The sequence below is a fragment of the Chaetodon auriga genome, chromosome 2 (genome assembly GCF_051107435.1).
Source record: "Chaetodon auriga isolate fChaAug3 chromosome 2, fChaAug3.hap1, whole genome shotgun sequence".
Lineage (NCBI taxonomy): Eukaryota > Metazoa > Chordata > Actinopteri > Chaetodontiformes > Chaetodontidae > Chaetodon > Chaetodon auriga.
The window spans coordinates 30,920,622-30,937,778 of NC_135075.1; the positions used below are offsets into that span (position 1 = coordinate 30,920,622).

Consider the following 17,157-nt stretch of genomic DNA (forward strand, 5'->3'; position numbering starts at 1 on the left):
TCAGCTGATGAGGAAGAGCTCAGTGGAACACTGAATTCTGCTACGAATAAACAGCCGAGGGTCGCGCAGACCTGCAGCTTTTAATTGCTCCGAGCAAACAGCAGCACACACGTCCAGCAGTGAGAGCGCGACACGTACGATATGAGTTTGTAAAGCACATATTTTCCTGTGTGGTTAGAGTGACCTCTGACCTCCGGCTTGCCATCCTCATATAGCTGGTGTTAGCTGAGCCCGGAGAAGAGGTCTCCCTCAGGAGCTCTTCTGCCTTCCAGGCTTTGAATTCTGTCATCTGTGGGTGGAAATGTTTCCTCCGGATCTTTCATTAGCAACCCGCTACGAACAGACATCACCTTGGTGTTAAAGATCGTGATGTTCGCTCAGGTCCTCCACATTCACAGACAGCATTTATGCTAAAATAGAAAAAGGCAAGATGGCAAAATGCCCCCGAGTGAGTTCTATTTTCATTTTAAAGGCAGCGCTGCAGCACGACATGGCTCCTGATGGCAGGTGCTGTGATACCTTCGCTTTGTGCACCTTTGTGTACGTCCCCCCACCACTTCACACATGCACCACATTCCCTGAGAGATAAATCACGTACCCTGCAGCACCAAAAGCCGTGTGAACAAGAATATGCACCCACTTGTAGATTCCCCCAAAACACATCAGAAAACCTCTGTGCAACATTGGGATCTTTGCGCGGCGCTCGGCTCACCGCCGCCTCTTTGATGCCGAGCTGCTAGCCTCACGTATCTGAGTGTCAGCTATAAATACAGCAGCTTCTACGGATCTGTGTCGATCTGATAAAATGCAGCAGATGCAGCCGTGAAATACAGTTTGTACGAAACACTCCAGCCTCTTAAAATACGCCAGCGCTCAAGAGGAACAATGCTGTACTTAAAGGAAGATACCGGAGCCGTGAGCCTGTGATATATGTGGGATTAATTGAAGAAAGCGTGTAATAAACCAGCTCCGGTTCCCTTCTTCTTCTTCTCAGTGCAATGACAACTTGGAGCAGGAGCCTCTGGAGACGCTCTTATCTTTACAGAGCAGACGACCAGCAGGAGATACCAGAGAGAGACGGAAGTGAGCAAATTAAACAGCCTGCGATGCATTCAGGATCTCTTCAGCTGCAAATCCTGTTTCCAGAGCTGTCTCATGTCAAAACACGTTCAGCTGGATGTCCAGGTCTCTGACGGCTGCCGCTGTCCACTGAGGCCGCGTCCGCATGAAGACGCCACGTCCACATGAAGACGGACGAGGAGACAGGCAGGACGTCATGAGCTGCAACGTTTTTTTACACACATTTTGAAGTTTCATTAGAAAAAAACAAACTTCATAAAAAGCTCACCTGAGCAAGTTTTTACCTTTTTCAAAAAGAGTTAATTAACAAAGAAAGAAACACATGAAGAAGAACGAAAGCGCCTCCTCGTCGCTCGCTCACCTGATGGAACCTTCGTCACATGAACACATGAAACAAACAGAAATCTCATTTTTCCTCTTTTTATCTTCACTGTTTGAGCTTCTGGAGCTCTTTTCTTTGGTCCTCGTCTTCTTCTTCAGTGGTTTGCTGCTTTTCTCTTATCGATGAACCAACTCCTAATAATCACTCAACACTGGTGGGTGGAAACAAGCATTCATTCATTCATTCATTCATTCATTCATTCATTCATCCATTCAGCAGATTTCCATTTGATTGTCAGCTTCAAACTCTGCTGCTGTCACACCTGGAGTTGGAAGATCCTCTGAACAGCATTTATAGATTCACACACACACACACACACACACACACACACACACACACACAGAGTGCATCATCGCGCTCTCGGTTCATGTTGGCTCGGCTGCCTCCTCCACCCGACGCCGTCCACTTCAGTGTTTTTCTTTCATGAACAGTTTGATCATTTAAACACTAACACACACACACACACACACACACACTCACACACACACACACACACTCGCGCTCTCGGCAGGAGCACCGGGCCATGCTGGTGCTTACCGATGAGTACAGCTTCTGCCTGCGGGAGTGTTTGAAGAAACGCTCGCTGCACACTTCACTGAGCAGAAAGACGTCCTCACCTTCATCAGCACGTTCACGTTCGTCGTTTGGAAAACACGCAGCTGCACACGGATTACAGAAAGAGTCCGTGTGCGCTGATGTCTGTTTAGTCCTGATAGACGACATCAAAGCGTTCACGACGCCGTCGCCCTGAACCTCCACAGTGCCCTCTGCCTCCCCCACCACAGGACCCGGACTTCAGCCTCCAAGCTCGCCGTCAGGCTCAGAGACCAACACCGCCCTCTGTGACCGCATCCCGGACCCCATCCTCCGCCCACAGCTCCAACACCAGCATCAGTTTACTGACGACACCACCGACGAGAGGACGTCAGACATGTTGGTCCGTCCATCTCAGCATCAGCAAAACAAAGGAGCTGATGGTGGACGACAGGAAACACCAAGAAGACCTCAGTTCAGACGTCTCTGATTGCAGCTTGGTGTTGGTCCGCTGTCCACATGCTTCGTGAGGACACTCCCTCTGACCGTGGTCTGAATGCTCAGAGGTCAGGTGACCTGCAGGTGACCGTCCGAACCCCCAGACTCACTCCAGCCTGCGTCAGATCATCACACACTGCTTCTGTCTGCACAGCGCGAAGCTGACAGGCAGCGTGGAAACAGATGGCTACTCATGAAGCTAACAGCAGCGAGCAGCGTGTGTGTGTGTGTGTGTGTGTGTGTGTGAGAGAGAGAGAGCAGTGCGCACACGCACACGCACACACACACACACACAGTGGAGATGATGACTCGTGGAGGTGAGAGGGCGAACAGAGCAGGTCGCCACACAGCACACACGTCACAACCTATTGTAGACGCGCCGCCTCACGCTCGGCGAGCATCGCTGCTGCCCACGAGTGACCTCGACTCACAAGGTCGTTTCCGCTGTGTGAAACACAACAGGTAACACGGCGCCCGTACAGGTGCGCGGCCCCGTCTCAAGTCGTTTGACTTCATTAAGTGTGTGAAGGTCATCAGTTAGTCACACCTCAGCAGACAGGAAGTCAGGTGTGTCAGTCTGACGTCCTTCCTGGAAAACTTCCTCTGTCACTTCCTGCTTTGCTGTGCTGTCCTTTCATTGGCTGATTGTCATTACAGGTGTAACATGTTTGGAGCTCCACCGCTTTGATCCAGACTGTGATTCATTTTCCGTTAAGATGAACCGTAACAACGTCACCGATCCTCTGACGTCTCATAGCGCCCCCTTCAGGCCAACACTTCCACTGGTTTATGAGTTAATACCTGCACAAATACCAACATTCCCATCAGCCTCAGCTGGACTCTGTTTACTGCTAACTAGCTAATGTTAGCATGCTAACATGCTACACTAAGACAGCAAACATCTTAAAATCGGAGCTATTAGAATCAGTAAATGTTCGTTCAGCATGTTCTTCTCTGTCTTTTGGCTGCTGTTGACGTCTCCGTTCGTCCTCCACCTCATTGTTTGGACTTGAAGGAGGTTTAAAGTGTTTTTCTTTAGATTCTCTGGTTTGAACGAAGCTTCCCTCACAGAAACAGGAGAGCCGTGAAAATCCATCACTTCGCAGAGTTTCAGTCAAACATCAGTTTGTCCCGCAGACATTATTTGTTGTTTGTATCCAATTAAAAGGCAGAAAAGCTCCGAGGAGGAGGACAGACGAGGAGGTGGCAGTTAAAGCGAAGGAGAGAGACGAGGAGGGACGCCGATTAATGGCGTCATTAAAAGACAGACGATGTGTTTTACAGGAAGGCGCGTGCGTGCGTGCGTGCGTGCGTGCGTGCGTGCGTGCGTGCGTGTGTGTGTGTGTGTGTGTGTTGGCTGTTCAGAGTTCAGAGGAACCTCCTCCTGGTTCTCCTCTGAGCCTCCTTCATCATACGTGAGCTGTGACGATGTGACTGGAGACGTTCAGTCAGATCACTCTGATTGGTCATTTCAGTCACAGCTTCAAAGCGTCTTCAGCCTCCTGTCCTCCTGTCCTCCCATCCTGCCGTCCTCCCGTCCTCCCGTCCTCCTGCCTTGCCGTCCTCCCGTCCTCCCGTCCTGCCGTCCTGCCGTCCTCCTGTCCTCCCGTCCTCCCGTCCTCCTGCCTTGCCGTCCTCCCGTCCTCCTGTCCTCCCGTCCTCCCGTCCTGCTGTCCTGCTGTCCTGCCGTCCTCCCGTCCTCCTGTCCTCCTGCCTTGCCGTCCTCCTGTCCTCCCGTCCCCCTGTCCTCCCATCCTCCCATCCACCCGTCCTGCTGTCCTGCTGTCCTCCTGTCCTCCTGTCCTCCCATCCTGCCGTCCTCCCGTCCTGCCGTCCTCCTGCCTTGCCGTCCTCCTGTCCTCCCATCCTGCCGTCCTCCTGTCCTCCCGTCCTCCCGTCCTCCTGTCCTCCTGCCTTGCCGTCCTCCCGTCCTGCCGTCCTCCTGCCTTGCCGTCCTCCTGTCCTCCCATCCTGCCGTCCTCCTGTCCTCCCGTCCTCCCGTCCTCCCGTCCTCCTGTCCTCCTGCCTTGCCGTCCTCCCGTCCTCCTGTCCTCCTGTCCTCCCATCCTGCCGTCCTCCCGTCCTCCCGTCCTCCTGTCCTCCTGCCTTGCCGTCCTCCCGTCCTCCCGTCCTCCCGTCCTGCCGTCCTCCTGCCTTGCCGTCCTCCTGTCCTCCCATCCTGCCGTCCTCCCGTCCTCCCGTCCTCCCGTCCTCCTGTCCTCCTGCCTTGCCGTCCTCCCGTCCTCCTGTCCTCCTGTCCTCCCATCCTGCCGTCCTCCCGTCCTCCCATCCTGCCGTCCTCCTGTCCTCCCGTCCTCCCGTCCTCCCATCCTCCCATCCACCCATCCTCCCGTCCTCCTGTCCTCCTGTCCTCCTGTCCTCCCGTCCTGCCGTCCTCCCGCCCTCCTGTCTGTCTGTCTTCTGTCTGTTGTGTGATGTCAGAGGCTCCAGCTGCTCCTCGTGTTTTGGTTGTGACATAATGTTGAATGAGATTCGTCTGCTTTAAAGCAAACATCAGTTTGGACCCTCCGCGTGGTCGAAGCGCCGTGAGCTCTGAAAAACTTTGTGTATTTGTGTTGATGGAGAGTGCAGAAGTTCTTCTTCTTTGCGGTTTTTGTCAGTGACCAAACAGCTTCAGGTGCACCGGCGCCTCCTTCTGGACAGGAGGAGGACTGATCCTGGTTTATGTGACCAACAGAGTCTTAAGTCTGTCCTGGATCAGATCTGGATCGTTTTCTGTTCGTGTTCAATGTGCTAACTGATGTTTTACCATCATGCTTTGCACATTGTGCTGTTATTAACACATAAGATCCCATTTAGTGTTCATTGGTGGAGACCTCATGCTTCATATCAGATAAATGAATAAATTAATTAGCCTAATTAATATTTTTGAGCTGAAAACTATTTCTTCCTCTCAGGCTGCAGATGAAACATCCACCAATCACGAGTGGAGCCTGCCTGTAGCCTGGGAGCCAAAGCCCGGGGCGCCGAGCCCCACGCTCAGTCAGAAGGCTTCATTGTTGTGAGATTAACATCAACGACAACATGGTTTTCCTATGAGAGGCTGAACGGATTCATGGCCGCATCGAGAAGACGTTTGGTCTGATTAAAGGACGCTTTCTGTCCTTCTTTCGGCCGTGAATCGTCCGGTTTAGAGGTCGTTCCTCTTTGTCTCTTTTCCCGCTCTGAGTCAGTGGAATTAAACTTCCTCTCACACTGTCACCGCTCGAAGACTCAGAAATGGAAAATGAGAAGCCGAAAGTCGGCGTTGCTGCTGCTCCACCAGCCTCAGACTCAGAGTGTGACCTGAAAGCCTCAGACTCGGGTGGCGGCGCCTGTTGACTCTGCAGCGGTGGTGATTCACTGGATCACATGTCACAACACTCTGACAGTCTTTACATCACGCTGTCGCTGAAGTCTGTGACCCAGAAAATGTTCGACATTTCTCAGGCAAGAAGAAGAAGAGCAGAAACAAACTCTGCAGAGGTGAAGTCACGACCCTTCGGTGTCTGCTGGAGCTCTGGATTCTCTCGTTACTCCCGTCAGGCTTCATCTTTGAGCTGTGATTGACGGCTTCTTCCACACGCAGACGTTCAGCCTCTTATGAGGAACATTTTGGTTTGTGTCGAACATGCAGCAGGATGTAAACAGGAAGTGTAATGTTGTCAGCCAGCTAGCTGTTAGCAGCTAACGTTAGCCACGTCCTCATGGACGATCACTGTGATCCTGCAGAAAGAGGCTCAGGGTCCTGTTCAGGTTCTCGTTCAGACCAGGTCCTGTAGTTTCTCCTGAAGGCTGAGCTCAGTGAAGGTTCTTTTCTCCTCCTCCTCCTCCTCCTCCTCCTCCTCCTCAGACTCGAGGAACCTGACCTCAGTTATCATGGTTTCATGACTGCACTGGAACGTTAACATTTCCCTGAACTGACTGACGAGGGGCTTTTTCTCTGGTGATGAAGGCAGAAAACACACAGGTGGAGGATGAAATGAAGAGGAGCAGCACATTAATAAAACGGTCTTCTCTCAATGTTTATTGTTCTAATATTCAGTGCCTCTGCAGCTTCTCAGGGCCTGAACATGTGACATTATATGCTCCATAAAGTAGGTTAAGTCCCATCAGGGATTCATATAAATTAAGATCAAACACAGTGTTTGCCCTTGAGGTTACATCCAGATGCAATTATTGTCGAATCCTCACTTTTTCCAGCGTATTCTCTGCATACTGTTGCACTAATGCTCCTTTCCAGAGAGTAATTACAAGGACATTTCTAATTTAGTTTCCTTTCAAGCTGCGAGGAGATGCTGCAGGAATAATCTGCCCTTCAGTCAGACACAGTTTAATGTCTCTTCATTTGTTCTTCGTCGCTTTGAGGAGAGAATTGGCCGGCTGAGGAGTCGCCGCGTGCAGGCTGCTTTCTGTTAAAGTCCAGTTTCAGAGAGGAGTCGTCATCGATCACCACGTCACTGAAACAGCCTCCTTACCTCCCTGCTGCTCTTCAAGCTCGTCTGAAGCACAAGCTTCTCTGGCGTGTATCAGAATCTGTGAGTGGAAACAACAGCTGAGTTTGTCTGTTTCCATTCATTATTCATCGTCTCACAAACAGAAAGCTTTAAATAGATGAGAGCAGCGCAGCTGTCCCTCAGCCGCCCGGAGAGACCGCCGCTCAAAACCATGTCAGTCAAAGTGTCTTGAGAGATGGCCGTCATGGCTGCCCCAGATTCTGCATGCTCGCTGCCTTTCACCGCCGCTGCCCTCGCAGGAGGAGGAGCCTGCACTTAACGAAGCAGCGGGCGCTTCGACGGATGTTTGCTTATCAGCCGTTAGGGCAGAAGACGTCTGCAGTCAACGATGGCAACCAGTGAAAACAGAAAAAGGAAAGGTAGACGCCAGCCAATGGGAGCGGCCTCAGATGCGCGGCCTGCCCTCAGCAGGAGGCGGCGGCTCTGACGCTTCATCTCGCTCTGATGGAGTCTCTTCAAGTTTTATCCTCTATTTTCCTTTTATGTGTGCCTTGACCCTCCATCACCCCCACCGCTCCACGCAGAGGAACTTATAGAGGTCGAGATCCTAATTTTAGCCCGTCAGAAATTATTAAAATGTATGCGTCAGTGACATCATCTCAGGCCGTCAAGGACATCTCATCAGCATCAGAGAGGAAAGGCGCCGCCGCCTCCCAATAATACTTACAGGCGGATGATGAAGTGCTCGTCTTCAGATAAAGGACGCCTCTCCTTATAACTCCATTTCCTGCTCTGACTGTTGATCTGAAAGATGAGCGGAGGAGACAAAGCCGGCAACAAAGAAAAAGGGGAATTCTCACTGGGTTGGTTTTGCTTTTAGGAGATCTGATCCACTTTCCAGGCCGAAGTGATGTGAGGATCATCGTGAACATCAGAGTCTGATCCATGAACCTTATACTTCACATCACGTCTTCTCTCTCATTCCACCTGCTGAAACAGGAACTGTTGACAGGTTGTTTGTTTCTTTTGTTGTGGCGCGAGCTGCAGATGGAGGGCAGGAAGTGATTCTCTGCACAGGAAGCACTTTAACACACACTCAAAATGCAGATGTTTAGCATCGTTTACAGTCGCTCGAATCGATCAAACCAAGAAACCACAAAGAGCTTTGATCGAGTGCCAAAGGTTGTTTTGTCTTAAATGGTGACGGACTTAAAGTAACAGCTAGCAGCAACACGACGAACACTCGTTAAATCAGCGTAACAGTTTCACAGCAGACGTCTGGACATCAATAACGTTCCCTGTCAGTCGGATTCATGGACAGCAGACGCTCCACGTGCTGAAGTCAGACTTCCTCAGTCAGAAGAAGGAAGTTTTATCCAGCAGGACCGTCGACTGTGTTCTTAAATACAGATGTGAGGTACTTGAAAACGCTGAAATCAGGCTCCAAACACGTGATGATCTATAGAATATGAAGTATTACTGTGGATGAAATGAGCCAACAGAACATAAAGTCCACGAATGCAGCAGTGATGTTAGTCCACAAACAGCAGAAAGAACCACACTGACAGGAAGACCTTACTGCACTGTGTGCTGCACTGCTTCAGTACATTTAGCTGAGAGTACTTTTCCTGCAGTAGAGGGTGTGAACCTGAGCATTGCTGCTGAATCTCACTTATTTTTGGCTCATTGTGTTTGCTGTCTTTGTGTTTTTGCTCGTTAGAAAACTGCAGTAAAACACGTCAGATGACGTCGGTCTGGCCTGTAACGGCTGAACGACTGTTTGAAACTGATCTCATTTGAAGGTTTCGTGTCGTTTAGTGTTTTTCTCGTTTGCCTTTGACCTGCTTCTGGTTTTGAAGGCTGTTTGTCGTCATAGTTCTGATAATCTCTTAATTTCCTTATGCGATTAGAAACCTACTCACCACCTTCTCCTTCTCTGAGCCCTTTGTGCTTTGTGCAGAGGTTACATGTTCACAGCTATTTCTGGTGATCGCAGCTCGTCTCTATTCATTCGTCTGAATCTTCATGTCTTGCCAAACGTTTCATGGCCATGTGCGGCTCTGTGCTGTTGTCTTGGCGTGTGTTTGGGCAGCGATGCACACGGCGCCCATTCAGGCGCAGTGTTACCTTAAAACGCTTTAACGTCTCCAGAAGGCGTTTTGGAGCTCGTTCGTTTGTTTTGCTGCCGGGGGGCTCGACCCTTCACCCTCCATCAGCCTGAAACTGTAGTTTATCTGCTGTTTGCCCTGTTCTTTGTCCCGCAGGTTCACAGACGTGAACTTGTGTCTTTAGATGTTTGAGATGTTTTACAGAAAAGCGCTGATTTCAGCGCAGAGCAGATGAAGTCATTAGGAAACACACCTTGTTTGTTTTGACTCGTCACACTTCGGCGCTCCTGTCACACCGAGCGCCGCCTTAATTGTGATTGTTACCGACTAATGAATCGACCTCTTCTGTTTGTTGGCCTGTTGGTTGTCTCTCAGGGTTCGATGCGTACTTCACATCGAGGACTCTGGAGAACAACAGGAGGAACGTGTGGTTCGCTGAGTACTGGGAGGAGAACTTCAACTGCAAACTGATGAGCTCCTCCAAGAAAGACGAGAGCAGCAGGAAGTGTACAGGTAGGTTTACCTGTGTGTGTGTGTGTGTGTGTGTGTGTGTGTGTGTGTGTGTGTGTGTGTGTGTGCTGCTCTGTCCTGGGCCTGTGATGGATGAACAGCTGATGTTTCCACAGATGTTTCTGTGACTTTCAGGTCTTAATGTGAGGAAGGTCACAGCCTCCTCCTCATCCTCCACACAGATCTGATGTTTTCAGTGATGTTTAGTCACATGATTCATGATGTCATCAGTCTTTTTCTGGTTTCATCCACTGTCTGCCTGCTGCCTCAACACGAGGGTCGTTAGCTTTGCGTTGGCTGACCTGAGGAGGACGATGATGTTCCAGATCTTTGGAGTTACAGTCAGAGCTGTGAGATGAAGGCCAGTTTGAGCTCACAGACAGCTGGAAGTTATGCACAAACGTTATTTCACAGATTGATATCCAATGCGGCCGTGAGTTCTGCAGGAGAAAGAGGAGTCTCCTCAGAACCACTGAACCAATAACACCGTCGATCATACTGACTCCTCGCCTGCGCTCGGTCTTTTCTCGCGGAGCTTGTTGGGGCGTATTTGCGACGGTAAACAGGAACTCATAAGTCTATCTGTCTGCGATCAATAATGCATTGCAATTAGTGACCCACTATGATGTGTGAACGGACCTTGAACTCTAATGAAGCTGTTCTATTAGGAGTATTGATTGAAGCCACAGAAGAACTTCTCATGGTGTCTCTGGTCCCGTTGCCTTTCTGTTCCCGCCTGCTCTCCATCTGATTAATGAAGCTTGTCTGATTGATATTTGAAAATGTGAATTTTACACTCACCTACCTCCCAGGTTCATTTGCAGCACCTAAATTATCGTCACAGCTCCCGTTTCCCAGTAACTCCTCGTTCCCCTTCCTTTGCCCGGACTTCTTCCCTCCTCACGGTGTAATTCAAACCACAGAGACGGCCGGAATCATCTGTTCCCCCGAGAACTAAACCTTCAATTACACAATGAACACGCCTCCTGTGCCACTTCAGGATGACTGATTCCTCTGTAGCCTCACAGCAGCAGGCATGGAGACGAGACACCAGCAGACAGCTTCATTCTACAAAGCAGCACAGGGAGTCAGAGAGGCAGGAATCCAACCACACGCCCTGCGTGAGGGTGACAGGTGCTCAGAGAGGTCATCCTTCAATCATCTTCATCCTCCTCTACCTGGAACCAAAGAGCACTTCTAACAGCATAATAATACTCGTCAGTTGACCTCATACGGACTTTCAGGTGGTGACCCTCCCTCACAGCGTTGGTTCAGTGCTCTGCTCTGAATAACGTGATACCGTCCTGTAGACCAGGACCACAGCAGCAGACAGGTGACGTCATTTATCACCACAGAGTAAATACCAGCAAACAAAGAGCTGGCAGGAATCTGCAAAGTCAGCAGCGGTGAAAAAGCTTCATGGCCGCTGAGCTGTAGAAACCAGGTGAGGAGATCTGCGCAGGGACCGGCCCACCTGGCCTCACCTGGGCCAGGTCTGTCCCACGCTGCTTATTAAGCAGACAGACAGCATCACATGTCGCAGTCTGGTCCCGTATCACTCACCCACAACAACCCTTCACACGCTGCACCACCAGGAAGGCAACGTCCACTCAGACGCAGCGATGACGCGTCTGCAGGAAGCTTCACGTCACACTGAACATTAACCAGAATTCAGGTGTCATGGTTTGTTATTTTATATGTGGGACAAAAGACACCTGAGCAACGACACGTTAAAGCCCTCACACCTTTCCTACAGGAGCAAGACGCCCAGACTGAGAGAGACACAGCTTTTTCAAGCTTTGTCTCTTTGTGGTCGTTTTGTGTCTATTTGTAATCATTTTGCATCTGTTGGTGGTAGTTTTACGTGTCTTTGTGGCCATTTTGTGCTTGTTTGTGGTGTCAGTGACGTTCTGAGATGAAGCAGAACTCTGAGCTGCCGCTGTCGGTTGAAAACCGGTTCATACTGAGAGGGAGATCATGTTGGATTTGGTTTGCAGATATTCATTATAAAAAGACTGACTGGGATCAGGAGTAAAAAACACCATCAGGACATCCTTGCATTAAATGGAGCTCTTTCCAGCAGTCACTGCAAACTGGGGCTCTGGTCCAGGGGCCCCCTGGCCCCTCAGGTCCCAGCAGAACCTTTCATCTTATCGCCTGCAGTGTTTCTGAGAAAAGAGTTTAATCTGTAGACTTTGACTCATTTATCAGACGCTACATCGGTCGTGTGTCACCTCCTCACTAAACGTCTCTCTCAGAGATTTGCTCTCATTATCAGACGGAGTTTCAGCCACTTTGCTGTGAGCCGTGAAGTAACCTCCACGTGTCTGACTGTGGCAGCTCGTTATGGACAGAGACCAATCAGCGCTTCTCACAGCTGACATGAATAAAACATGCGTCGCAGCGAGGAGGTCCTCATCTGATATCTGTGTGGACATGATAATGAATCTGCTTCAGCAGGACAGTTTCTGATCACAGTTACAAACAGCAGACTGGCTCCGTTTAACTGCACCATGTGATGTTCATACATGTCTGTGTGGAGTTCACGGACTCTGTGCTTGTGGCTTCTGGAGTCGAGAGAGGAGATGAAACACCACAGACCTGTTTAACAGGCTCAAAACTCTGTTTATTCCAACAAATCTGGAAGATAGAAAGTTCCAGTTCAATGAGTTTCTCTCAAATCTCTAAACTCGTTGCCTGATCAGCAGTCAGTGGATGACAGACACACGGTGGGACGGATCAAAATGATGCTAATGCTCGTAGCATCAGGGCCAAACTGGCAACAGCTGATTGGCTGCCAGGTCAATTAGTGGTGAGGATTAGTTCACCATCTGTGTTGTTTCTCTTTATTATCAAGCACGTCTCTTAGAAATGACATTTAAGTAAAAGTCATTTGCTACAGCAAATATGTTTTAACTTATCAGACAGCAGGAAACCTCAGATTTAGAGTCAGACTGTGGTCAAAGAAAAGACGTTTTCATGTAGAAAAACTGAGAAATGAGGCACAGAAGAACAACGATCCCTTGATTTGACTCGTGCAAATATTTTTTCTCAACATAATGATGGAAAGTTAAAATTTCACGTGTCTTCCACCAGAGTATCCGAAAAACAGCATAAATAATGAAAATAACATGAAACAGGTGAAGATTTTATTCTCACATCCGAACTGAGGTCGTCGCTGAGGTCATCAATGAGGTCATCAATGAGGTCATCACTGAGGTCATCACTGAGGTCATCACTGAGGTCATCACTGAGGTCATCAGTCTTTGTGGTTATGTTTGGGTTTGTTGCGTGTCAGCGGTGACGGACTGGGTCTGTGGTCTGTGGTCTGTGGTCTCTGGACTGTGATCTCTGGTCTGTGGTCTGTGGTCTGTAGTCTCTGGTCTGTGGTCTCTGGTCTGTGGTCTGTGGTCTGTAGTCTCTGGTCTCTGGTCTCTGGTCTGTGGTCTCTGGTCTGTGGTATGTGGTCTCTGGTCTGTGGTCTGTTATCTGTGGTCTCTGTTCTCTGGTCTCTGGTCTGTGGTCTCTGGTCTCTGGTCTGTGGTCTGTGGTCTCTGGTCTGTGGTCTGTGGTCTGTGGTCTCTGGTCTCTGGTCTCTGGTCTCTGGTCTGTGGTCTGTGGTCTCCGGTCTGTGGTCTGTTATCTGTGGTCTCTGGTCTCTGGTCTGTGGTCTGTGGTCTCTGGTCTCTGGTCTCTGGTCTGTGGTCTGTGGTCTCTGGTCTCTGGTCTCTGGTCTGTTATCTGTGGTCTCTGGTCTCTGGTCTGTGGTCTGTGGTCTCTGGACTGTGATCTCTGGTCTGTGGTCTGTGGTCTGTGGTCTCTGGTCTCTGGTCTGTGGTCTGTGGTCTGTGGTCTCTGGTCTGTGGTCTGTGGTCTGTGGTCTGTGGTCTCTGGTCTCTGGTCTCTGGTCTGTTATCTGTGGTCTCTGGTCTCTGGTCTCTGGTCTGTGGTCTGTGGTCTCTGGTCTGTGGTCTCTGGTCTCTGGTCTCTAGTCTGTGGTCTGTGGTCTCTGGACTGTGATCTCTGGTCTGTGGTCTCTGGTCTGTGGTCTGTGGTCTCTGGTCTGTGGTCTCTGGTCTCTGGTCTCTGGTCTGTGGTATGTGGTCTCTGGTCTGTGGTCTGTTATCTGTGGTCTCTGTTCTCTGGTCTGTGGTCTCTGGTCTCTGGTCTCTGGTCTGTGGTCTCTGGTCTCTGGTCTGTGGTCTGTGGTCTGTGGTCTGTGGTCTCTGGTCTCTGGTCTGTGGTCTGTGGTCTCTGGTCTGTGGTCTGTTATCTGTGGTCTCTGGTCTGTGGTCTGTGGTCTCTGGTCTCTGGTCTGTGGTCTCTGGTCTGTGGTCTGTGGTCTCTGGTCTGTGGTCTGTTATCTGTGGTCTCTGGTCTCTGGTGTGTGGTCTCTGGTCTGTGGTCTGTGGTCTCTGGTCTGTGGTCTGTGGTCTGTGGTCTGTGGTCTGTGGTCTCTGGTCTGTGGTCTCTGGTCTCTGGTCTCTGGTCTGTGGTCTGTGGTCTCTGGTCTGTGGTCTGTTATCTGTGGTCTCTGGTCTCTGGTCTCTGGTCTGTGGTCTGTGGTCTGTGGTCTCTGGACTGTGATCTCTGGTCTGTGGTCTGTGGTCTCTGGTCTCTGGTCTTTGGTCTGTGGTCTGTGGTCTGTGGTCTCTGGTCTGTGGTCTGTGGTCTGTGGTCTCTGGTCTGTGGTCTGTTATCTGTGGTCTGTGGTCTGTGGTCTCTGGTCTCTGGTCTCTGGTCTGTGGTCTGTTATCTGTGGTCTGTGGTCTGTGGTCTCTGGTCTCTGGTCTGTGGTCTCTGGTCTCTGGTCTCTGGTCTGTGGTCTCTGGTCTCTGGTCTGTGGTCTCTGGTCTCTGGTCTGTGTGAGTGCAGGCTGAAGCGTCGGTGTGCGTTAGCCCCGTCCACGGTGGTCCCTGCCCCTCTCGCAGTGCATGCTGGGATAATCTCCGGCCCTCTGCGACCCTGAACGTTCTGAACGGATGGATGCGTCCCACCTTGAAAACAGTCCCTGTGTTTTTACGGGCGCTGTAGAAAATAAACATGACACCCTCAACAGTTGTGTTTTATGCACACAGTGATGCTGAGTGTGTGGTCACACATCAGCGTCAGGCCGTAATCTCAGTAAAGAACAGTCTATCAGTTGTTATTGCTGTAATAAAGCTGCCACATGCTGCAGCATTAGGATGCTGGCTTCGCCTCGTTTGGAGGAGGAGGCTTCTTTACAGTCAGCCATTAGTCACACTCAGTGGCTTTATGTTGCTTGATTGCAGTGGTGTTATCCATAAGAAAACATGAGAGTAATTATATTTGCCAATAAGATGATATATTGTACTGTGTGTTTGCGTGTTTTACATCAGCTGTCAGGGATTAAAGACCTCAAATCTCTTTTTTAAGACTCACTTTGTAATTCCAGGTTTGGTTTGTGGAACATGTGATACATCAAGTCGTAGTCTGCAGGCATCATTCAGCACCTGGCAGGCGCTGGTCACTGCCCTTTCAAAGTGAGTCGCCGTGTGAGTATCGTGAGAACCGTATTGAACATGGCGGCGCCAGTTTCCAGACGTGGGCAGCGAGGCAAGCCCACATTTCCACTGACCACAACAAAAACCATCGACCGCTAACACAGAACGCATTACTGAGGTTTCACTGGTCAACAGGACAACATGGACTCCACCGCTGGCAGCAGCACATCCAGCAGCCCCCCGAAAGATTCATCCGCCGACTCAGAGGACCCTAACCCTAACCCCAGTCGGCAGTCCGAGCTTAGTGACCAGCACTAATGAAGAAAGCTGCATCTTCTCGAGTTGTTTCTTAAGGAAATAAGAGCCATCACATCCATGACAGTCAGCTGGTGGCATCCTTTGGAGATGATGGAAGACACCGTCGTGGACCCGCAGATTTGAAGCACGATCTCGTCTTCTGCCATCGTCCTGAAACCCGGAGACAAAGGCTGAAGACTTCCTGAAAGCTCGCCTTGAATCCAAACCTGCGTCCTTGCAGAGATGGAGGAGGGAAGAGACAGATGTGAGGGAGGTGACTCTCGCTGGCCTGGTTATGCTTCGATATGACGTTTGGCTGATTTGTCTCCAGCTTTTCCTTCATACTGTCTGGGAGTTAAAGAGCTGGGACGGTGCACGGCTGCAGGGTCTCCTGCAGCAGCAGAGTCTCAGGGTGACCTGCTTTTTATCGATTCCCCCAAACAGAATCTCACTACAACAACTGGGTCAATTATTTGTGTTATTAACCCATTTAGCAGAGCTGTGTGTGTGTGTGTGTGTGTGTGTGTGTGTGTGTGGGGGGGGGGGGGGGGGGGGGGGGGGGTGAATGATGTCGATCTGCAGCCACTGACTTCTCCTCAATGTGAGCGTTTAGAAGTGATTCGCTTGGTTTGACTTTTGATCAAACAGGAAATGAATCCTCAGATGACTCCAGAAAACGCTGTTCGTCAGCCTGGTATTCTTTTACACGAGTGTATCGCAGAGTCCTCTGAACACAGACAGATGTGAGCTTCTCTTCATCTTCTCTCATTTGCACAGTGATTCTCTCAGAATGACTTTAGTTTCTGTTTGTCCGTGAAAAATGATATAAATGATAATTGGCTGCTGCAGAGAGTTGGAAAAGGGCCAATGGTACCTGAACGTCACTGGAGAGTGCACACAGTCCAACACTGCCAACAGAAGCCACAGTTAACAGGACACACACGGAAGCTGATGTTCAGAGTTTCTTCCCTGCAGCGTTTACCTGAACATGCTCAGATTCAGCTTCGCCTCCTGAACGGAGACCAGATTTAGGTTGAAGGACTCGTCCCTGAAGCGGCGGAGGACAGAGGGAACAAAAGAGGAGCAGAGACAGTGGACACACCTGAAGTTACAGGTGCTTTATGTCCTGCAGACAGTTTACACATTGCAGCACGTGAGGGCCGAGAGGAGCAGCGACTCTGCTTTGAAGGCTGCGGCCAAGATAAAATTATGCCAATGGCTGTCCAGTTTAGTGTGTGTTTGTTAGAGAGTAAAGATACGAGCAGGTCAGAGAGGGGAGAGGGACCGAGGGACTCCTGTTCTCAGATAACATTCAGCTCCGGGTCCCTTCGCCACAGGCGAGGAAATGGAGAGGGGTCAGAGACTGAAGCCTCCGGAGGCTTTCTGAGACAGATAGGACGACCGCGGTCGGCAGCTGCAGACGCTCGGCTGCAGATAGCAGAGTAATAACCGCAGCAGGAGCCGACCACGGCCCAGCCGGGGACTCAAACGGCGTCAACAATGTCACGACAGCGGCCACGCACGGGTCTGCAGAGTCACGCTTCCAGCAGATGGGATGGCTGTTATAAAGATAACACGGCGCTGAGAGCAAAGGCAGCCAGTTGTTCAGTGGGTGGAGAACATCTGCTGGTGGTGTTACAGCAGATTGTGTCTCTGAGCTGGATGTTCGGAGCAGATTCAGCTCATTGTCCTTCTACACCGACTTCCTTTTCTTCACATTCAGCTTCCGTGGTGCCGATTGTTCACATCTTCTGCTGTCTGCTGGTTGAACATGCGTGAAGCGTCCATGTTTGACAGTCTGCAGCTTCTCTGCAGCAGCATCCATG

The 17,157-nt window shown here is 50.4% G+C and overlaps 1 protein-coding gene across 2 annotated transcripts in view; it reads left to right on the plus strand.

Moving 5' to 3' along the window:
- The window catches only part of grm7 (glutamate metabotropic receptor 7), a 198,811-nt gene that overhangs the window by 113,663 nt on the left and 67,991 nt on the right, over positions 1-17,157 (plus strand). For both annotated transcript variants that reach the window (XM_076746551.1, XM_076746543.1), the window contains exon 5: positions 9,435-9,572. In XM_076746551.1, coding sequence (XP_076602666.1) covers positions 9,435-9,572 — 138 coding nt within the window. The remainder of the gene's footprint in view (positions 1-9,434; positions 9,573-17,157) is intronic.